Source organism: Pygocentrus nattereri, chromosome 9 (assembly GCF_015220715.1).
Source record: "Pygocentrus nattereri isolate fPygNat1 chromosome 9, fPygNat1.pri, whole genome shotgun sequence".
Classification (NCBI taxonomy): Eukaryota; Metazoa; Chordata; class Actinopteri; order Characiformes; family Serrasalmidae; genus Pygocentrus; species Pygocentrus nattereri.
This window is the reverse complement of record NC_051219.1, coordinates 3,912,913-3,937,009: the sequence shown is the minus strand read 5'-3', so window position 1 is coordinate 3,937,009 and position 24,097 is coordinate 3,912,913. Positions and strand designations below refer to the sequence as shown.

General features: G+C 39.2%; 1 protein-coding gene and 1 long non-coding RNA gene across 4 annotated transcripts in view; one reads left to right on the top strand and one right to left on the bottom strand.

Moving 5' to 3' along the window:
* The window catches only part of LOC108443464 (NACHT, LRR and PYD domains-containing protein 3-like), a 27,313-nt gene extending 8,688 nt beyond the window's left edge, over positions 1 to 18,625 (bottom strand). The window contains exons 1-8 of one of the 3 annotated variants that reach the window (XM_037540894.1): positions 18,266 to 18,625; positions 15,116 to 15,190; positions 8,483 to 10,271; positions 3,496 to 3,669; positions 3,132 to 3,305; positions 2,757 to 2,921; positions 1,678 to 1,851; positions 684 to 1,432 (exon numbers count right to left, since the gene is read on the bottom strand). In XM_037540894.1, the coding sequence (XP_037396791.1) occupies positions 1,429 to 1,432; positions 1,678 to 1,851; positions 2,757 to 2,921; positions 3,132 to 3,305; positions 3,496 to 3,669; positions 8,483 to 10,271; positions 15,116 to 15,190; positions 18,266 to 18,401 (2,691 nt within the window). In that variant the 5' untranslated portion in view covers positions 18,402 to 18,625 and the 3' untranslated portion in view covers positions 684 to 1,428. Of the gene's footprint in view, positions 1 to 683; positions 1,852 to 2,756; positions 2,922 to 3,131; positions 3,306 to 3,495; positions 3,670 to 8,482; positions 10,272 to 15,115; positions 15,191 to 18,265 lie in introns of those variants that run through there. The other 2 variants (XR_005130682.1, XM_037540893.1) reach the window with 2 other exon arrangements.
* On the top strand, positions 6,895 to 24,089 carry LOC119263992. Its single transcript, XR_005130686.1, has 2 exons — positions 6,895 to 7,060; positions 23,922 to 24,089. It is a non-coding gene; the product is annotated as an uncharacterized LOC119263992 (long non-coding RNA).
* The last annotated feature ends 8 nt before the right edge of the window (positions 24,090 to 24,097 follow it).

The window sequence follows — 24,097 nt, the reverse complement described above, 5'->3', positions numbered from 1 at the left end:
AGTGGGTGCAGATGGGTGTCAGGGCTGATGTGTGACAGAAGGATAGCAGCAAGAGTGAAAGGGAAGGTTTACAAGACAGTAGTGCATCCTGCTATAATGTATGGTTTGGAGACTGTGGCGGAGATGAAGATAAATGTCGGAAAAGCTGACAGTTACAGTGTAAGTAATATCTAATTGTAATTTATAACATAGCTCTTTTCACTCCTGGGGAAAAAAAACTTTCTGAAAAATAAAACACAGTCCAGTCTGATCACAAATGTAGTGACATTTATGTTATTTCTCTGTTACAACTGTTAAGATACACTTGTGTAATTTTATGAGGTGAAACTGAAGTTGATACACATGTGTAGTTAAATAGACTCCACTTCTGTAATCCATCTGTAACATTGATCAAATCATCAGTATTTCCAGTGTTTTGTTGTATATGTTATTAATTTGTAACTCAATATAAAATGGGACCAAAGTTGCTCTGAATATACCCAACAAATGCCTGTTCTGAGTTAATTGAACAAATACCTGCTCTGAATAAATCCAACCAATACCTTCCTTATGGCATCAATAAGTCCTCCTTTAGATGAATGAGTTTTAGAATGAATTCTGATTTATAAGGACAAATTACAGCATTAATATTATTTTCACTTAAAAAATGTAAAATGAAAATGAGAGGTGTGAGATAAAACCACATGTTTGGATGTCAATAAGTTATTGTTTATTTAAGTTTAGCTTTCATACATAGTCCCTCCTTTTTTCCGAGCTGCAACAGTAATTGCATCATTGGCTTCTTAGGTTTTCTATGGCTGAAAAATAAAACAAGTCCCTCAAAGAGATGGCAAAAGCATTTCATTTAAGTGGACCTTTGTAGATGATTTATAAACAGAATATCAGCAACACATCAACAACATATCAGTGGAATAGCAGTAGTGAAGTATCTGAATACAATGAAGTAAATATCTTGAAAATGTATTGTTGATGCAATACTCATATTAAGTAGGTGTATTGTTATGTTACATGAAATACACTAAATTTGTTACTTCCATTACACAAAACCTAACCTTAACCAAAACCTAATCTAGCTAAGCCCCAGAGTTGAAATTGGACACTCCAAATGAAGTTAAAAACAACTGAATTGAGCAGACTGCAAACAAATTTTGTGTATAGTTTTCAGTTAGTTAATAGTGTCTAGATCTATTGCATGTATTCACTTCTACGTCGTTATACGGTTGTTCACATGTTACTGAAAGTCCGTTGGGTGTTTATTTCATCTGCAAGGGATCAATCAAAATAAAATATCATCCCATTTTTCCTTACTGAAGATAAAACAAAAGGTAAAACACACCAAGAACAAAAAAGTAAAGACCTGGAATTGCATCATGAGATATGAAACCTAGTGTCTTTTGATGTCTATAGTTTCCAGACTTCAGGCAGTCATTACCTGCAAAAGATTTGCAATCAAGTATAAAAAAGAGAATTTAATCATGTTAAATGAGGGGGTGGGGAATGAAAATGGCGCTAAATGCTATTTCTATTTGAGTAACAAATAACCTGTTGATCTTATATGCATTATTTGATTTTAGCTCCAATATTCTGTGGTTCTCCGTGAATATTGAATTCAGTATTCATGTATGAACAGCTGCTAACCACATATTAAGCAATTATCTGTTAAAAGGTTAATCTCACCCCAGTGTCTCCAGTCTACAGTGTGGATTTTCCAGTCCAGAAGAAAGCAGCTCTGCTCCTGAATTCTGTAGATTATTCTCATTTAGGATGAGTTCTATTAGACATGAGGACTCTGAGCTCATAAATGAGGCCAGAACTACACAGGCTCTGTCTGTGAGATTGCAACAACATAGCCTGGGAAAGAAAGAATATATTAGAAAAAATATCACACACACACACACACAGTACAAAATAATTTCTCTTTCTCTCTCACCACAGTGTGAAGACAAGGGTTAAAGTCATGTAGTGGGATGATCTTCAAGTAATTAACTAAACCTCTTTGGCAAAGTTTGAATTAAAAATATTAAATTAAAAATGAAAATCATTGATGGGATGAGTGAGTAAGGTGGACAACCATATAGCTTCAGATAGTATTGAATAAGAATCCAGGATCATTATTTTTTATGAAAATAATTCAAATGAGAGAGAAAAGATCAGGGTTGGAAAAAATTAGGAATAAGTCTAAAGGATCCGTGGAAGAATGGAGCAATTAATGGCCAAACTGTTCATGTAGCATTTGAGGACTCTAATGCTTTTAACATTAGTCCATTGAGTTTTGTATCATTTCCTTGGTTTCTCTTACATACCTGTTCTGTGTTTTGTAAATATTGTGTTAGTTATTATTTTTTGGAACATTTGATATAACAACAGTTGATATTACATTATATTAAGAAATTTCTAATGCAGTCCCACTTATGCAAAAACTTATGAAAGTTTTCTTATTTGGCATGTATGTAGGAAAATCTGTGGACACACTGTGATGCAGCTTTTTCTTTGGACATTTCTGAGGAACACATTTAAGAAAAAACTTTGGAATATATTGGTGAATGAGGCCCAATGACCCTAAACAGCCAAGTCCAGAAAATACTTGTGGCAGAACAGTAATAGATGAAGCACAATGAGGATAAAACATTGTTAACTTTGAGAAATAGTGAGGCATCTCATTGTGGATTTTCCAAATATGTTGAGTGGGCTATGTACTGGTAGTAAACAAGGGTGGAGGTAATCTTCAAAATGCATATATAACATCAGTAACTCACTGTAGTTTTTTTAATTTACAGTCTACAGCACAGAGCTCTTTCAGTCCTGAGTCTCCTGGCTGATTATAGCTCAGATTCAGTTCTCTCAGATGTGATGAGGGATTTAATTTTAGAGCTTTAAGTAGAGCAGCACAGCCATCCTTTGTAATATTGCAGTGAGACAGCCTGTAGATAAAAGAACATTTCTCATATATTCAGCACAGAAATGGAGATCACAATTACCCCTACAATCAAATTTTACTAAATATATAGCTTTAATGGTGTTACATTTCTAAAATGTTGCTGTTGTGATATGTTTTAAATATTCTAAAACGTAAAGCATTTACATATAGTGCATTTTAAGAATATCACTATGTGCAAGTACAAGGTACTCACTGTAGTTTCTCCAGTTTACAGTGCGGATCCTCCAGTTGATTAGAGAGCAGCTTCACTGCCGTCTCTCCTGGATCATTATTGTTCAGGTTCAGTTCTCTCAGGTGTGATGGGTTTGATTTTAGAGCTGACAAAATAGCAGCATAGCCTTTATTTGTAATACTGCATTTGTGGAGCCTGCAGGGAGAAAGAGAAAAAACTCAACAGACTTAGATTGGCAAAAGCTAAAGTTACATATATGTATAAACATCCTCTTCCATAAATGTATTTCTCTTCTGTAAAAACAGAAATACAACAAATAGTGTGTGTGTGTGTGTGTGTTTGTTTTAGAAAAAGAGAGACCATCCAGAAAAAAACATGATCTTACACCAGTTTCTCCAGTTTACAATTATGATTCTCCAGTCCAGCACAGAGTTCCATCACACCTGAATCCTGCAGTTCATTGTCACTGAGGTCCAGCTCTCTCAGACATGAGGAGTTTGAACTGAAAGCTGTGGCCAGAACGGCACAACTTTTTTCAGTCAGATTACAACCACGTGTTCTGAGGGCAGAGGGGATGATATAGTTTTAGAAAAGCATCCTCTGAAACACACAAAGTACACAAATACACACACATAATATATGCATGTATGCATGTATATAAAAGAGACGTATTAGTATACTTCATAACGTAGTGTTCTATAACAAATAATAATAATAAATACATTGGATTTATAACGCACTTTTCATTTATAGTAAATCCCAAAGTGCTTACAGTGTAAAACATTAATTAAAAGATAATAATCAAAAAAATAATACTAATAAAATATAATACTTTATTGTCCATATGTCCTCCTAAAAAGATATGTCTTTAGTCCCTTTTTAAAAGAATCAGTTGTCTGAGGCTTCCTCAGATGGTCAGGCAGGGCATTCCAAAGGCGTGGAGCTGCAGAACAAAAGGCTCGGTCACCCATGGTACAAAGTTTTGTTCTGGTTGGAAGAAGACGGTGGAGATGCACAGAGCGAAGGGCTCGTAGATGTGTCTGTGGTACTAGCAGTTATTTTAAGTAAGAGGGAGCCTGGCCATGAACACATTTGTGTGTAAGGAGGAGAACCTTGTATTCAATCCTTTTAGTCACAGGGAGCCAGTGAAGAGACTGAAGAACAGGTGTAATGTGCTCATTTTTGCGTACCTTCATCAGGACCCTGGCTGCACTGTTTTGAACATACTGTAATCTCTGAATACTCTTACTAGGGAGCCCCAAGAGAAGAGCATTACAGTAGTCCAGTCTTGAGGACACAAAAGCTTGAACCAGTCTTTCAGCATCAGACAGACTGAGGATAGGACGCAACTTGACAATATTTCTGAGATGGTGGTAGGCAGTCTTACAAATATGTTTAATATGACTATCAAAGGTGAGGTGTGAATCCAGTTTAACACCCAGGTTGTTGACTGTAGAGGATAAGGAAATGTCCAAAGAGTGTAATTCTGGAAACATGGGATAGCCGGATCTGTTGTTGGGTTCCAACCATAATTACCTCAGTTTTTGCACTGTTCAGCTGAAGAAAATTATGAGCCAACCACACTTTTATTTCCTCCAAGCAGTCATGAAGTTGAGTGAGAGGGGTTGCTGACTGAGAAGTTGATGACAGTAATGATGGTGAAGAGCCAACTTTCAGGTAAAGTTGTAGGTCATCAGCATAGCAATGAAAAGAAATTCCATAGCGTCTGATTGCCCTGTGGCAATAAATACAGAATAAAAAGGATAGGGCCAAGGGCCGATCCCTGAGGAACTCCACAGGTCACTGAGTGAGTCTGAGATCTGGCTTTCCCAAGCTCAACAATTTCTGTTCTGTCCATTAGATATGATTTAAACCAGTCCAGGCAGTGTCTTTGATGCCAATGATGCAACAGAGCCTGTTCAGAAGTATGCCATGGTCAACAGTGTCAAATGCTGCAGACAGATCCAGGAGGACAAGAAGTGAAGGGGAGCCAGTATCTGCTGCCATTAATAGGTCATTTGTAACTCTGATCAGGGCAGTTTCAGTGCTGTGGGCAGAGCGGAAACCTGATTGGAACTTCTCAAAAAGATCATTATGCCTGAGATGATCCACAAGACAGGCTGCAACTGTTTTCTCCAAGACCTTGGAGAGGAAAGGGAGATTTGAGATTGGCCTGTAGTTTCCAATGACATCAGAGTTGAGGGAGAATTTTTTTAGCTGTGGTTTAATTATAGCAGTTTTTAGAGCAATAGGAACTTGACCAGTTTGGAGAGAGTGATTTATTATGGTCGTAATCAGAGGACTAATAATGGCGATGTTAGCTTTCACCATGGCTGTGGGAAAGGGATCCAGATTACAGGTGGAAGAGTTTGTGCCTCTGATTGTGTCTTCAATCTCTCTCTGTGAGACTACAGGGAAACAGCTCAGAGGCTCAGAGACCTCAGACTGTAATGAAGCTACCTGCACAGGTATGGTGGAAGAGGATGATAATGCACCGTGAATTTTGTCAATTTTCTTTGAGAAGAAAGTCAGAAATTCATCACACTGCTCATGTGTGGTTTTAAGTGGCGGGAGAGCTTGGGGTTTGAGGAGGAGGTTTATTGTTGAAAACAGCTGTTTGGAATTTCCCATTCCATTTGTAATAATTTTGGAGTAATACTGCGAGCGAGACACTTTGAGAGACCTTGAATAGGACTTCTGATGCTCACGATAGGCGATCCTGTGAACAGTGAGCCCGAAAGCTTTATAACGTCACTCAAGGACACGACCAGCTGTCTTCATTCTCCGTAGATTTTCAGAGAACCAGGGAGCAGATCGAGAGAAAGTGACCACTCTAGATTTGATAGGAGCATGATAATCCAGAACACTGCTTAAGGTTCTGTTATACAAGTCCACTGCATCATTGGCTGATGATGGATTTGCTTGAAGGAGATGTTGTAAGTCCTTTATCATACACTCTTGGTTAATATTTTTCAGGTTCCTGAAACTAATTTCCCGCTTTGACTGTGTGAAAGACACTGATTGTGGTATTTCCATGGACACAACCTTGTGGTCAGATACACCCAGGTCATACACAGACAGATTAGTAACAACAGAAGAACCAGTGATGACCAAGTCTAGAGTATGTCCCCTAACATGCGTGGGAACATCAATAAGCTGGCTAAGGTTGAAACAATCCAATAGCTGAAGAAATTGAGCAGCAAAGCGGCAAGAGGAGGTGTTTATTTGCTATTATTTTTATATTTGCTAATGTTGGACAGAAAATATAAAGAAGGTTTGACATCTCAGGTATGAAAGATGAATTCAATTTAGGCGTTCGATAGATGAGAAGAAACATCACAGGTGATGAAGAATTACACTTAAATGCCATGCATTCACAAGAGGACACATGAGGCAAGGGCAGTGGCAACAGCTTCAAATCACTGCTGTAGATGACAGTCAGGCCACCACCGCGACCTGTGCTACGGGCTTTCTGTAGATATGAATAGCCAGAAGGACAAGCCTCATTTAAAACAGAGAACGCCTCTGGTCGATGCCATGTTACTGTTAGACACATCAAGTCTAAGCCTCTATCAGAGACGTGATCCTGAATCAGACACGATTTATTTGTAAGTGATTGTACGTTGAACAGTTCCACTTTAATGGTAGATGGAGAAATGCGCCTCTGTAGTGGTCGGAGTGGTCGGAGGACGCTGAAATCCACTCCGCGTTTTCCAGTTTGCTCAGTAACAGCCGTAGTCATGGAAACTCCAACGCTACTAGTTCGCAGAGCAGTAGCGCTCTGATGACGTGTAGGACGTGCGACGGCACGCAGAGTTGACCATCGAGACGGAATAGCTTGACTTGACTGAAGAAGTTTAAACTTCCTCCCTTAAACAGCTTCTGTGAATATAACGAGGTCGGCGAAGAAGTCCAAGTTGTTTGATCGTCGATATACATGATGGAGTGGAGTGAGTATTGAGTTTTAACAGCTGGACAGCAGTATAGTTGATCATCATGGTAAACAAAGTTGTCCAACTCGGATCAAAAAGCCGCTCCGAAGAAAAGTACAAGCATTTTGAACAAAGATAAAACTGACTAAAGATAAACGCTAAAGATAAAACTACTAAACGACTAAAATAGACACTTAATAAAAGTAGTAATAAAAATAGTTAGATCTCAGATGAGAAGCGGCGGACAGTCCACGCCAGCGTCCTCTCACCATTTACGAAAAGTGCGTTTATAACAGAACCATAAATTAAATTGCAGACAAGGTAGGATGATTAGTGCATGGAATCAGGGCAACATTATACAATACAGGGTGATTCAAAAATATTCATCTGATTTCAGAAAGATTTATTTCATTTGTTATATAATTTAATATGCTCAATATATCCTCCTCCACCTGTACGGACATCAATGTGATTTGAAATTGCATCGGAGATCAATCACTTGAGATCATCCAGTGTTGTTGGGAGTGGCACATAAACAGTCCTTATTATACCACTACAAAAAAGTCACATGGCCTGAGATCTAATCATGCTGGTGAACTTTTTCTTGGAACAGTTGGGACCAATGATGAATGCTTGTGAGTTGTTAGATGTTCACTGCCAGACTAACAGAAACCCTCTTTCCATTGGTAAGTGATTGGTTTCTAGGCACCTCATGGTTGTAAAAAGGTGGAGCTTTGAACTCAGATAAATATTTTTAATCATCCTGTATCATAATAAGTAAAAGACATATCAATACTTCATAAAAGAAGTATCACTCCAGTGGTAGTTTAGTAATTTTTTCTGAGAGTGTAAATTGTTATTTATGCTATATAATAAACTATAAAAAATATTTTTAATTAATTATGAATACAGATTTATAAGAATTATTAAGTTATTGTCCTACTGCAGAGGATTGGACAAGGGTTATCTGGCTAAATTGAGAAGTCCTGCTTTGTGAAATACTTCCCTATTCAGGCAGCCTCTAGGCTTATTCAGATACAAGGATGCGATACTACACTTTATGCACAGTTTTTACTACATATTTAATTATGTATTTGGAAATGGTTTGTATTTCTATAAGTCTATAATGCTTAGTGATAATACTGTGTAGTAATTATCAGTAATTTCATTGATCTTGTTCGTTGTTCACCTTCAATTTATCATGTGTGTATACATTAACCCATGAATTTTACAGGTATATTTCATGACTTTACTGCTTAGTTTATCAAGTAAACAAAATATAAATGTATTAACCAAAACACCAAAGCATACCTACAGTAGCTATAATATACAATGCAATTAACTACAAATAAATTAGCAGTAAATTAACAGATTATTTCTAATTTATGTCTCAGTAATAAAAGGGTCAACAAACATTTAACATAATCAACAAATACTCACACAACTTTTTGGGATGCTTTAACCACTGGCAACAGTCTCAGAAGACATTCCTCTGATGGGTCATATTTACTCAGGTCAAATTCATCCAGCTCCTCTTCTGAGTTCAGCAAAACATATGCCACTGCTGACCACTGAGCAGGAGAGAGTTTAGATGCATGGAGAGAATTGCCACCTCCTCTGTTTAAGAATGTTTGTACTTCCTTCATTAAGGAATGATCATTCAATTCATTCAGACAGTGGAACAAATTTATTGTACTCTCTGGAGAGGGATTTTCCCTGATCTTCTTTTTGATGTATTCAACTATTTCCTCTTTACTATAAGTGATGCTTCCTGTCAGGGGCAGTATGCCCCGTAAGAGAGTGTGATTGGACTCCAAAGAGAGACCCAGAATGAAGCGGAGGAAAAGGTCCAGGTGTCCATTATCACTCTGTAAGGCTTTATCAACTGCGCACTTGAGGACGTCTGACATTTTTGACTTTTTGAAAGCACTAAAAAATCCTGTGGTTTGCATCAGCACATTTGTATTGTTTAAGACGAAGCAAAGAAATGCAAATAAAGCAGCCAGAAATTCCTGAACGCTCAGATGCACAAAGCTAAAAGCCTTTCCCAGTTCCAGCCCAAACTCTTCTCTGAAGATCTGAGTGCAGACACCTGAGTACACTGACACTTCTTTGACATCAATGCCACACTCTTTCAGATCGTCCTCATAGAAGATCAGGTTGCCCTCTTCCAGCTGTTGGAAAGCCAATTTTCCTAAGCCCAAAATACTCTCTTTTGTCATGTGAGTATCAATGTCACATTTTCCTTGGTACTTTTGACTCTTATGTTTGATTTGAAAGATCAAGAATTTAGTAAACATTTGAGTAACAGTCTTGGGGATCTTCTCAATCACTGCTTCACTTAGCATTCTCTCTAGAACAGTGGCTGAAATCCAACAGAAGACTGGTATGTGGCACATGATGTAGAGGCTTCTTGATGACTTCATGTGTTCAATGATCTTTTCAGCAATGTTCTGATTCCTGATTCTTTTCCTGAAGTATTCCTCTTTCTGAGGGTCACTGAACCCTCGTACCTCAGTTACCTGGTCAACACACTCTGAAGGGATCTGATTGGCTGCTGCTGGTCGAGAGGTTATCCAGAGGAGAGCAGAAGGGAACAGATTCCCCTTTATTAGGTTTGTCAGCAGGACATCTACTGAGTCCTTGTCTGTTACATCAAACAAGCTCTCATTGTTCTCAAAGTCTAGAGGAAGTCGACATTCATCCAGACCATCAAACACTAATAAGACTTTGTAGTCATCACTCTCTATCGATTGAAAATCCTTTGTTTGTCGGAAAAAGCAATGAAGAAGTTCCATCAGACTGAGCTTTTTCCCCTTCATCAAATTCAGCTCCCTAAAAGGAAGTGGAAATATGAAAGCAATATCCTGATTTGCTTCTCCTTCAGCCCAGTCCAGAATGAATTTCTGCACAGAGACTGTTTTTCCAATTCCAGCGATTCCTCTGGTCAGTACAGTCCTTATGTGTTTGTCTTGTCCTAGTAAGGGTTTGAAGATGTCATTGCATTTAATGGCTGTCTCCTGTGTTGTTCGTCTCCTAGGAGATGTTTCAATCTGTCTCACCTCATGTTCGTTATTGACCTCTCCACTCCCACCCTCTGTGATGTAGAGCTCTGTGTAGATCTCATTCAGAAGTGTGGAGATTCCTTGCTTTGAGATTCCTTCACTAATAGTTTTTAATTTGTTCCTCAGTTGGTCTTTGTGTTTTTGTTTATATACAGTGAGATTTTCTATTTAAGGACATAAAAACACCAACAAAAAAGTATTAGTTAGGTTTCAGGAATATTTGCATTAAAAAAGAAATTCATTAAACTAACATTTCACAAAAAAGGATTAAAAAAAATGTAAATCAGCTATGTTGATGTTGAAAGTCAATTATTTTACTTAAATACAAAAGTACATGTTACATATAATTATTGAGCACATTATTATAGAGAGCATGTTGGAGTGAGGTTCATTCATGGCATAAAACAAAATGATGATGATCTGATCTACACAGGAATTGTAGTATTTGATGAATTTGGTGAATACAGAACATTTTAAGATGTTCCCAGTTTGGACATCTCTGCAATGTACAACCCCATTTCCACAAAGGTTTGGACGCTATGCAGAAGGATATGCAAATCAAGTAAACCATATTGTAGAAAAATACTACAAAGACAACATATAAAATGTTGAAACTGAGAAATTTGATTGTTGTCTGAAAAATATATGGCCATTTTGAATTTGATGTCAATAACACGTTGGAACAGGGGAATGTTTACCACTGTGTTTCATCACCTCCTCTTTTACCAACAGTCTTAGTATTTGAGGAGACTGACGGCTATATTTTTGAAAGTGAACTGTTTTCCTGTTCTTGTAGAATTTCAGCTGCTCAACAGTTCGTGGTCTCATTTCATTTCATAAAGCGCCAAATTTTTTTCAATGGTGACAGGTCTGGACTGCAGGTAGGCCAGTTTAGCACCCGGACTCTCTCAATACAGAGCCATGCTGCTGTAATGCATCCAGAATGTGGTTTGACATTGTCTTGCTGAAATAATCAAGGCCTTCCCTGAAAAAGACGTCGTCTGGATGGCAGCAGATGTTACCAAAGCATGTATCTATCATTTAGCATTAATGGTTTACAGATGTGCACATCACCCATGTCATGTGCACTAATGTACTCCTATACCATCATGAATACTGGCTGTGCACTGATAACAAGCTGAGTGGTCTTTAGCCCGGAGGACACAGTGTCCATGATTTCGTTAAAGAATTTCAAATGTTGATTCGTCGGACCACAGGACACTTTTCCACTTTCACTCAGTTAATTTTAAACAAGTTTGGGCCCAGAGAAGGTGGCAGCATTTCTGGATCCTGTTTAAATATGGTTTCTTCTTTGCATTGTACAGTTTTAACTTGCATTTCTGGATGTAGTGATGAATTGTTTTCACAGACATTGGTTTTCAGAAGTGTTTCTGAGCCTATGCAGTGATTGGGCATAGCCCAAAGATCACAGCCAGCAAATACTGGTTTTTGGCCTTGTTCATACATACAGAGATTTCTCCAGATTATCTGAATCTCTGAATGTAATTATGTATCATAGATGATGAAACACAAACATTATTTGCTATTCTAATGTTGAGAAACATTATTCTTGAATTGTTGCAGTCTTTCATAGAGTGATGAACTCCTCCCCAACTTCTAAAAGACTCAGCCTCTCTGTGATGCTCTTTTTTATACCCAATCATGTAACTGACCTGTTGCCAATTAAACACCAGGTGTCATGCATCAGTTACACTTTATTGTTACTCGGATTAAATAATCAAAAATAAGTCCTTACTAATCCTAACGGCATAATATATATTTACTGTGGCCAGCACATACATGTGTGTGCTGTAACTTGTTTGGCACCAAAATTTAACAGCACCAAAATATCAGAATAGATTGCGGGCAAGACATTCTGTTTGATAGTGCCAACTGGTAAAAAAAATATTTTCTCATTTTATAGAACACATAGTATGGGGTTAGTAATGTCTTGTAAATCCCAAATTAGATGATCATATATGGTTTATTTACTATGCTTTCAGATTTATTCATTATGACCTGTATTCGTACAGAACTGGATGGATTCTTATGCCAAAATGACCAATAACTTCATTGTACTTATGTAGACTAATCTCTTTGCAAAGACCTTGCTATTTTTTAGGATTAATAAAATACATTCACATTAAACCAGCCATTAGGGGTGTACTTTGTGTACTTCTGGTTCCGGTCCCAAGCCCGGATAAATGGTGAGGGTTGCGTCAGGAAGGGCATCTGGCGTAAAACTTGTGCCAAAACTATCATGTGATCACAAATATTATTGCCATACCAGATCGGTCGAGGCCCGGGTTAACAACGACCGCCTCCGGTGCTGTTGACCAGCAGGGTGCCGGTGGAAATTGGACTACTGTAGGTCGAAGACCATCAGAGAGGAGAGGAGGAAGGCGGGTTAGATGGCAGCGAGAGAGAAAGAAAGGCAGGAGTGTGGAGATTAGAGTAGGGACTCTGAACATGGGGACAATGACTGGTAAAGGCAGAGAGCTTGCAGACATGATGGAGAGAAGGAAGGTAGATATTCTGTGTGTCCAGGAGACCAGATGGAAAGGAAGCAAGGCCAGGAACATTGGAGGTGGATTCAAACTGTTCTATCATGGTGTAGAGAGGAAGAGAAATGGAGTAGAGATAATCCTAAAGGAACAGCTTGGGAAAAGTGTTCTGGATGTTAAGAGAGTGTCAGACAGGATCATGAGCCTGAAGTTGGAGGTTGATGGTGTGATTTTGAATGTGGTCAGATCATATGCACCACAGGTTGGTTGTCAGTTAGAGGAGAAAGAGGAATTTTGGAGTAAGATGGATGAAGTTGTAGACGGTGTCCCTAGAGAGGAGACATTGGTGATTGGTGCAGACTTCAATGGACATGTTGGTGAAGGAAACAGAGGGGATGAAGAAGTGCTGGGTATGTATGGTGTGAAAGACAGAAATGCGGAAGGTCAGATGGTTGTAGATTTTACAAAGAGAATGGAAATGGCTGTGGTGAACACGTATTTTCAGAAGAGGGAAGAACACAGGGTGACATACAAGAGTGGAGGGAGGTGCACACAGGTGGATTATATCCTTAGCAGAAGATGCCACCTAAAGGAGATTGGAGATTGTAAAGTGGTACCAGGGGAAAGTGTAGCAAGGCAGCATAGGGTGGTTGTCTGTAGAATGAGATTAGAAACAAAGAAGAGGAAGAGAGTGAAGACAGAGCCAAAGATTAGATGGTGGAAGCTGAAGGAGGAGGATGGTTGCAGGCAGTTCAGGGAAAAATTGCAACAGGCCCTTGGGGGCAGTGAGGAGCTACCTGAGGACTGGGAAACTACAGCTAAGGTTGTGAGAGAAACTGACAAGAATGTGTTGGGTGTTTCGTCTGGTCAGAGGAAAGAAGACAAGGAAAGTTGATGGTGGAATGAGGAAGTCCAGGAGAGTATTCAGAAGAAGAAGGCAGCAAAGAAAAAGTGGGATAACCAGAGAGATGAAGGAAGTAGGCAGGAGTACTGTGAGGCTAGCCGCATAGCGAAAAGAATGGTGGCAAAGTCAAAGGCTCAGGCCTATGATGAGCTGTATGAGAGGCTGGACAGTAAAGAAGGAGTAAAGGACTTGTATTGCTCGGTAAACAGAGAGATAGAGCTGGAAAGGATGTACAGCAGGTTAGGCTGATAAAGGATAGAGAGGGAAATGTACTAGTGAGTGAACAGAGAGTGTCGAGTTGATGGAAGGAGTACTTTGAAGAACTAATGAATGAGGAAAACGAGAGAGAGAGGAGGACAACAGGGGGAGAGATAGTGGATCAGGAAGTGCAGAGAATTAGTAAGGTGGAAGTGAAGGCAGCTTTAAAAAGGATGAAGAATTGAAAGGCAGTTGGTCCAGGTGACATACCTGTGGAGGTATGTAGATGTTTAGGAGAGAAGGCAGTGGACTTTTTAACCAGGTTATTTGACAAAATCCTGGAGAGGAGAGGAATGAAGGTCAGTAGAGACAAGACGGAATACATGTGTGTGAATGAGAGGGAGGCAGGTGGAAAGGTGAAGATGCAAGGAGTAGAGGTCGTAAAGGTGGATGACTTCATGATATCTTGGGTCAACCATCCAGAGCAATGGACAGTGTAGAAAAGAGGTGAAGAAGAGGGTGCAGGCAGGATGGAGTGGGTGCAGACGGATGTCAGGGCTGATGTGTGACAGAAGGATAGCAGCAAGAGTGAAAGGGAAGGTTTACAAGACAGTAGTGCGTCCTGCTATGATGTATGGTTTGGAGACTGTGGCTCTGTCTAAAAGACAGGAGGCTGAGCTGGAGGTGGCGGAGATGAAGATGCTGAGATTTTCGTTGGGAGTGACAAGGATGGACAAGATTAGAAATGAGCAGATCAGAGGGACGGTGAAGGTGGAGCTGTTTGGAGATAAAGCCAGAGAGGCCAGGTTGAGATGGTTTGGAAATGTGTTGAGGAGGAATAATGGATATATTTGGCAAAGAATAAACCATTTAGAAGTGTCTAATTTGGGTTTTACTGAACAAAGAACAAACAAGACCCACATAAACCAATATATATATATATATATATTTATTTCTTACCTGTTACCTAATCTGCACCACTTTTGTATCAATTGTCCTGAAACATTTTTTTTAGGGAGGGAATGCTGAATGTAATATGGATTTTTAATACAATATGCTTAGTGTTGTAATTGTTCCCAGATATAAACTATTTTCATAACATGAAGTTGCACAAAGCATCATTTACTGTTTTCAGCGTATTACCTAATAGTCATTGCTTATCACAAAAAATGTATTTAACTAATGTTTCTAAAGAATTATGTATTTTTACTGTACTGTTCAAGAACATGTCATGAATGTACCAGGTACATGTAGGTACCACATAGGTTTATGGATTATTCAACAATAAAATGTCTGGTAAACATTTCATGCAGTACCTCATGTGCATAAAAGACACACCATTCACAAACCACTGCAGTGACATACTACTCAATAACCAAATCTATCTATATAGACATTTTACCTTCAGTAATAGCTTGATCACCAGGAGTGTCTCCATCCTGACCTGTGCTGTTGCTGGGCGTGGAAGATTTCTGAGCTGGAGTAAAGAAATGACAACAAATCAGAACTTTCTTAAATTGACTTAAACCTGCAAATGCTGATACCAAGCAGTCAATAAAGCATTGAAGAATAACAAGTGAACATAAGAATGAAAGAATGAAAATATACATAAATTAATCAACACATTTATTCTAAAAAATATATACACATTAAATGACTTATCCAGTGATATGATGTCATACAGCCCTGCAGCCTTGGCTCTTTGGACTTTTCCCTTTTTGGATTTTGGTGCCTGTACTAATCAATGTGATGTTTGTTTATTGCTGGGCTCATTTTGGATCTGACCGTTGCCTGTTTTTTGACCTCAACTGTGGATTTTGGACAAACTAATAAACCCTTTTTTTCCTCATATTACCTGCACTCGTCTGACCAAGTTTGTCTCTTTACAGAATACCTCGCCACCAACAACAGAAAGAACAACCAATTCAATTTACAGCTAGTTACTAGTGGTAAAGATTTCAGTGTTCAACTTCAGAGCCTTGGTTTATCTGCTGGTCCTCCTACTTCCATTGAGGCCGCTGGTGTGATGTAAGCCAAAGACATTTGAATGGTAACTCTGATAAATGTTGTAGTTTCCTCCTTCATTTGAGTTCATTTTTTTAAGAACCTACCTCAGGTGAAATTTTCTTTTCTGAGCTTGGGCTTTAGAAAGGTTATGGCAAGTTGGCCACAAACATGATTCATTGTGTGAATAATTTTTGCATTGTTTTTGATCACCTTTATGAAGGAAAGATTAACAGAGAGGTTTTGATCAATTTTAATCAAAGGAAACATACTGTTCTGACTATGCTTTGAAATTTTGCACTTCAGCTGCAAGTAGTGGATGGAACGCATCGCCACTACTAGTCACATTTTGTAGAGGGCTGAATTCGGTCATATTAACAGCGCTGGCCAATCACACCAAGAAAAGCTCAATTTCTAAGCATTCAGTTCCCATTTTGAGTGAATTACGTGGTTCCAGGGAGGCAGATGGCTTTGAAGAAGTCCTTCACTGTGACTCATCATGACTGTGAGTAGAATAGAGGCTTTGTTCATTTAAGAGCAGGTCTGGACATGTAGTGTGGTGGTGCTGGCCATGTTCGCATGACTGTTGTGCCTGTCCGCACAGACTTTTTACGGCCAGCAAATTTCTTCTGTCATTTCAGCTCTGATTGATTCCAGTGCCAAAGGAAACTTCATTCACTCTCAACTCATTGAGGAGCTGTGGACCGGGAGGGGCCAATCGTGACACAGGCATTTAAATTCAGGATCTGAGCTTTTTTAATTTCCTAATTTATTCAAAAGTTTCTTTTACATAACTGTACATTTGAGCCCAGTTTATCCATTTAAAATGCTCAAGAAGTTAAATGACATCACTTACAAACTGGACTTGCCCCCCATTATCATATCTCTCATTCCTTTCATGTGTCCCTGCTCAAACCTGTCCTTCAAGGCATGACACTATACCACCCCCTCGAGTGGGAGAGATCCTGTCTTTACTGCCCTCTGGACTCAGCAGAGGAGTTCCAATGTCTGGTTGATTGGGAGGGATTCAGCTTTGAGAAGCAATGTTGCATTCTAGCCCACAAAGTCTTGGATCCTGGATTGATCACAGATTTTGCTTCTTGGCTTAGGTGGAAGGTTCTTCCCTGCTCACTCCTGAATTACATCTTTGGTCGTCGTAGGAGTTTCTTGCCTGTCCAGTGCTGCGGTCATGATTCTGGTCGTGTGATCAGTGAGCGTTATGATCGGCTTTGTTCCTTGGCTGTTCTGGACTCTTTGGGTGGGAGTACTGTTACACGTTCCCTCCAGCCATGACTCTCAGGACTACAATTCCCAGAACCCTCTGGGTGAACACATGACGTCAGTGTCACCAAGTTCCACCTATCAGAAATCAGCTTCCCCTGACTATGGACTAAGTCAGTCTTGTTACATATAAAAACTGTTTAATGGAAGAGATTAGCAAGTGTAAAGATTTTTTTCTTTGATTTAAGGATGGTTTATTAAGTAGAATACTTTAGAATAACTAAATTGATGAATAAATGATCTGTTATTAGTCCGACAACAGGACATCTGCGCAGTGAAACACTACATACACACTAGTGAATGCACACATATTAGGGGCAGTGAGCACACTTGGCTATAGCAGTGGGCAGCCCTATCCACAGCGACTGGGGGGCAGTTGGGGGTTAAGTGCTTCGCTCAAGGGCACTTCAGTCACGTCCTATCAGCTCAAGGGATTGAACCTGTGACCTTCTGATAGATAGATAGATAGATAGATAGATAGATAGATAGATAGATAGATAGATAGATAGATAGATACTTTATTGATCCCGAAGGAAATTTAGGAAATTTATTGATCACAAGGCTGGTTCCCTAACCTCCAGCCTACAACTGCCCCCATGGTGATTGTTATGTATTTTCCAATTCAAGGGACACAAAACTAATAGATTGATTAAAAATAAGTAACTATTCATGTGGTAATAATGAGTGCATAGTATAATTAGTGAAGATCATGAATTACTTGGAAGGATTCTAAGTAGCAATTATGAACTAATTGCTTTTAATTCCTTTTAATTGCTAAATAAAGTAGCAATTAATAATGAAAATCCAACGACAGGCCTAAGAATAGTGAGACAATTGAATGTATGAAAGTGAAGGAAAGTATCCAGTAAAGCTCAAAAAAAAAAAAAAATCAGAAGATTCGTTCAAAGATAATCAGCTCATTAGCAGAGTAGTAAGCAGAAGAGAATATGTGGTTAATGAATAAATAAGACAGAAATTGTCAGTTGAGCCCTCGATTTTCAAGAATTTGACCAGTTACAAAAGAAACAACTGAGCATTAAGCATTAGTTAACTAATATATCATTATTAGGCAATCAACAATAATTGATTAGCAACAAATTAAAATTAAATATGCAACACCTATTACAAACATTTCTATGTGTATAACTTAAAACAACAGTTCTTTAGTTGCAAAATAATTACATAATTAAGGAACTATTGCATAATGATTCATTTGCTGTTTATAAAACCCATTATTGTAAAGTATTACCAAAATTCCATATGTTACCTCCATATATGTTGTTTATAACTGTCAGCGACTGAATAGTACTCCCATCAAACACAGGAGCACAAGCAGTTCCTCCTGTCTGAGCTGTGATGTTGGTCTGGACAGGAGCTCCGTGATCTGGAGTCTGAACTTCCATCTTCAGAAAGGCATTTGGTCATTAAGTCCAAAAGCACTTTCTGGTTGTCCACAACTCTGTAACTGTACCTCTTAGCTCACTCCCCAAGCAGTGAAAATGATGGTCTTTTCACAAACCGGATGCTGTAGATGTTACTTTCAGTTCAAACCGGTTTGCGACAGACAGGTTTGTTACCACAGAAGGAAGTGCTGAAGTATTTTTTCCTGTTTGGTTTTTTTTGTCTTTTTTTTTTTGCCATTTAGCATAAGATCTGCCCATGAAGCCTGAGCCTGGGGCTGTCATACCTGTGATTTTCAGTATGATCAGAATAGCACTATGGAAAACCCACCATTGTTGTCTATATCACCAAGTTATGGTTATCATGTAATAACTTTAATTACCCTATTTACTGTGGTGTTAAAGTACGTGTATCACTATTTTATAAATAGCAACTACATGCTGTCCTTTAGACATTCTTTCAATGCTAACAGTGAAAAGCAAACAGGTCAGCTCCTCAAGGTTTGAAGTGCACACTTGTAGGTAAGAGACTGATAATGGATGGTTTTAACTGGTCCCACTTTATATGGGCTCTACACACTGTGTAGTTACACATGAACAATATAACTACTGATGATTTCGTCACTGTTATAGATGGTTTACAGTAGCACAGCTTATGTAATTACACATGTATCTTAATAGTTGTAACAGTATTTAACTATCATGTGGTAATGATAACTATACATGGGTAATCACATAATTATTAGTCCAATCAGACTGGAAAAGTTTCAGAAGTCTTTTCCAGGTGGAAAAAGAAGTGTGTACTGACGAAACTGTAAATCCCAGTTTTCCTAACATTTACTTTGCTAGGGTTGTGACATTGTAATCAGTTTCAGCTTTAAATCATTTTGTAATGTGATGGTATTTATACAGCAATAACAGACGTCCACTCATCTTAAAATGAAATCGATTCATTGTGCTACATCAACCCCACTTATTTTATTGTGCATTATTACTGTGGAATACCTGTGATGTAACATGGTAACCTGATCACATCACATGGATTCATACGACTCTGTAATTACAGAGCACCTACATAACAGTTACTCTGCAATTGGCCATTTATTTTAAGGCATACCTCTTACAGGGTTACTTTAGAACTGTGTTTCAAAGAATAACTTTGCAGTATTTCAATCAGAAATTTCCAGTCTTTTTATGAATGTGCACATTATTGTAGACAATCCACAATATTAGATTTGAAATTATTCATTGCATCTAAATCAAACTTCTCAAATGTAACACTATTTTTCAGTGTTACCTGACATCTACTGAAGCACAACAATAGACACGCTGTAAAAAGTACCCAGCACATTTACTGTTTTACTGTTTACTGCTTTTTTTTTGTTGAAGACTAAATTCAAAGTCAAAACTATTAACAGAATTAAACTGCCTCAAATTAAACTGGCCAAATTTAAGTTGCTGTACTTCCTAATCATAACAGAATGATAATAACAGCTTGATGAGTCAGAATGAACAGCAGGACTGTACAACACTCATATTAGTCATTTAAAAATGTATAAAGATAAATATTAATGCACTCGTAAACACGCCATTCTTTGTATGTTAGCTTCACCATTAGCTCATCTGAAGAGGCAGCTTTCATCACTGAAATCTCCTCCTTGTTCGACATAAATTCATGCTACGTTTATATTGAATGACTGAGTAATTTCTCTGGTTTGTTTAATGTAAATACAGTTCTAGAAACCTGTTTTTTTAGCCTACATGCATATTTATGTTTCCAAGCATTTCTTTTTAAATGAAAAACATTTTTAAATGCTCGCTGTTATGCGGTTTTTTAACTTTTTAGTCCACTGGGAAAATTGCTATTGATGCTACCAGGCAGCCTTCACAGATGTAGCAATAATACCAGAGGAGTGAGTGTTGATTATTAAGGTGACTAAATCATCCGAGTGTTAATTAATTAAGGCTGACCATAAGGGGTTCAAATATGTGACCTTCGGTTTAATACTCAGGCTGACCCTGTCACCGGTATGTGTGTGTGATAGGTGCTGCCCTTATATCTGTGTATGATGAGTGAAGTTTAAAGAAATGCTGCCACCTACTGCTCCATAATCAGACAGAGATCTGAGATTGTTGCTGCTTAGTTTCAGGTGCACAAACCTAATAGTAGTGTATTGTGTCTTCATAGGTGATCAGACTGTGCTTATAAGGAAACCCCCATTCCAACAGGTCTGTGCCTCCACACCACTAAGAGACCCCCATTTTTCATTTCCCCACTTTTGAAATAATTCATAAGAATTTACTAAACAGACAACTACAGCACAAAAAACTTTCGTTCTCTGTTATTTAGCCCCTGCCCAGTACATCTCCCAGCTGCCCTTATTGAAGTGCTGCACTCTAGAAAATGGTCTTTCCTCCAGGGCCACAGCCAGTAGCCTGACTTCTCAGCATCCTCTGCCTGACCATTAATGTCTATCTGTAGGTTTGCTCCAGTCATACTATCAGCATGGATTGGATTGCTGACCTCTGCACACAGCTTCTGTATCCAGTTTCTGCTGGGTGGACGGTCATTGTCCATCCAGACTCATTGAACTCTGATGCCAATTCAGAGAACTTGAGCCACTAGAACTTGTGTGCTTGTCTGCTGCTGGTATCCCCTCCTTCCAAGGGAAAGTGAGCACAGTATTTAAAAATGAATAAATACTACATCACAACAACTGCTCTTTAATCTGTTTGTTCCCTGGGTGGGACAAATAGCTGCTTGTCCAGGTCAACATGCATTTCCCATGCCTTTTCAAGAGTAAGCAGAGGTGTTATCTTTCCTAAAGCTGGCTTCTGTCTGTTTTCTCGGGTTCGACAAAGATAACGAGAGTTTGCTGACAACCTGTGAAGTTGTTTGCCCTGACCCTACGGCTCTTCAACCGCTCTGCCAGCTTCTTCAGCACCTGGTTGTGCTACCACCTGAAGCACGCCTGTGCAAGTGTAACCTTGCACTCTGAAAGGAGGTGCTGGAAGTCTGTATTGCTGTTTTTTTTTGTTTTTTTTTGCCTGTATTGTCTGGCAGATTTGCAATCAGAATTATGGTCAGACTGCGTTACTGTGCCAAACAAATTTACTTTTCCAAAATGAGCACTATAGATTATAGGCTCATCCTGTCAGTGTTTCTTTCTTTTTAATTATTTAATTTCATTTTGTTTATGCCAGACTTGACAGGCCAGGGGAATCTGTAAAGAAGGGAGAGGAGAGATAAGGGGGGGGGGGGGGGGGTAAAAAGGGAAATAACAAAAGGGCAGAAAGAACACAGCACAAATGCCACGGCGATGGTTCACCAACTGCTGCTCCTGAGAAAAGAGAAGAAAGTGTACCTGAGACGTACAGCACTTGGAAATACTGCACAAATGACTGTGATGTATGTGTATGTGGGTGTGTGTGTGTGTGTGTGTGTTTGTGAGTGCAGTACAGTATAAATTTGTCACAAGATGCACTCAATAGCGAGGACAGAAAGCTGCGACAACATCCCCCCAGAGGCCAGAGGAAGGCAGAGAAAGACCAGGGAATCCCACCTGCCGCGGCCCCCCCAGGAGCAGTGGAGACCCTGGGTCTGTATTGCTGTTGATGCACAGTGGGCATTTTAACAAATGTTTGGCCTGTGCTGTTCCACTATATAGTCCCCCAAAGCCATTACTGATAGGGGAGTGTCCTGGTGTGAAGACTGAAATAAATGGGAAGTGCAGCAATTTTTACTGGACACTGGTTCTCATGTTCTCTATTTAGATTTTGATAGACTTTGACCAACAGAAATTAAGTGGACAGCTCTTAGTGGCTTACACTTAAGGTAGCGAATGGGCTCCAGATCCCTTTTGTGGGGTATGCTGTTCTGGTGGGTGAAGTCTTTTTGCCTAAGAAGGGCGTACTTATTGTTGAAGACCAGCAGCCCTAACAGAACTACCATAGGTATGAATATGAATCCAGAGTGTTGAAAAGATCTAATGCAGGGGGTGCATCCTGGAGAGATTGCATTTTGTACCACAGTGTCCTCACCTGCTGGCAGACTCAGGGAAAAAGCCTTTGTGTTATGCTGCAGAAAAGCCTGTTCTCTTGTCGCAGAGTGTTGTGAAGCTAAACAATCACCTGTGTTTATTCCTTGACAAAGTGAGATGGTGTTGGGAAAGATGCTTTCCTTCCCACCCTCTGATGCTCAGGTTTCCAGTCGCATCTCGGCCTGTCTGTCTGACATCTCTTCGTGAATGTCAGCTCACCATTTGAAGCTCAATCCTAACAAGACTGAGCTGCTATTCATCCCTGCAACTACAGGTCCTCACCATGATCTTGCCATCTCATTAGAGATGGTTGTTGTTTCCTTAATTTCTTGTTTATTCTTTGTTAAAGACAAACCGGTGATTCTGTGGAATTCGATGTCAATTTCTTTCACCACAAAATGACGCAAAAAGAGTTTTAATGCTCAGCATACTTTTCAGACAGACCAACTTGCAGTAGCCTTGCCAGTGTGTTCAGCCTGTCCTACGTGAAGGGCTGAAGTGAGGGCTGATCCACGATGTGTAACACTTTAAATGTGTGGCTAAAAATGTTGTTGGCCGTTTTGCAGTGCAGCCTTCGAGTGATGGTGAGATGATAGAGGACAGACAGAGTGAAGTTTGGCCCTGTTCACATGCAACAGCTCAGTTTCCGGTGTGCGTGAGGAGTGCACATTCTTACTGTCCACAGCAGTGGGTGAAGAACGAGAGAACAACAGGGATGATAATGACATTAAACGAGCTCAGTGATGCTGGTTCAACTTACACTAAAAACTATGAGCTTCCGTTCATTAATGCACTATTTAGTTACTGATCATGAGTCCTTTTTATGAGATACTCAAGGCTGGGGGGCAAATATCAACAAACATTCAAATAAAATACCATTTTAACTTTAAGCTCATGATGTTAAAGGCATCACTTTGGCGGCTCTCCTGTTACAGAGCACTCACATAATCATGCTGTAGAATTGAATTGAGAACCATTTGTCTCTGTGTTTGCACACTGTGAAATTAGACCTCTGCGTTTAACCCATCCGTGCAGTGAAACACCCACATACGTGCACACTAGTGATTATGGCCATTATCCATGTCCACTAGTGATTATGTCCATTTGTGTAAGTGTCGTGTTAATTATCATGTCAGATGCTACAGTGTTTGATATCATGACATTAAATTGTCATGTGACATTGCCTGTCATCACATCAAACATTATCACACGTGTCATTACAGGTAATGATAACATGACTGTTACATAAATAGACAATCTGTCACGACTGCTCATGATAGCATATAACATCTGCTGTATAACATTATGACCTGTCCAGGGTGTATCCTGCCTCCGCCTGATTACCATTGAGATAAGCTCTAACACTCCAGGCTCTATGTGTGTGTGTATAACATTTGATTACTGTACATGAACAACAACAGAGTAAAAATACAGTATGATTTAATTACATGTTGTTGTTTTTTTTTAATCTCCTTATTTGGAGCCTCTCAGCAAGAAGAGAAGTAGAAGTTTTCTCAGGATGTGGTCAAAGAGCTGGAGAAGAAAAACACCTGTTTCACTTCTCGCTCTCTGAGTGGACACTGCTGAACCAGAGACAGAAATAGAGAGAGAGAGAGAGAGAGACAGAGAGAGAGAGAGAGAGAGGGAGAGAGAGATAAA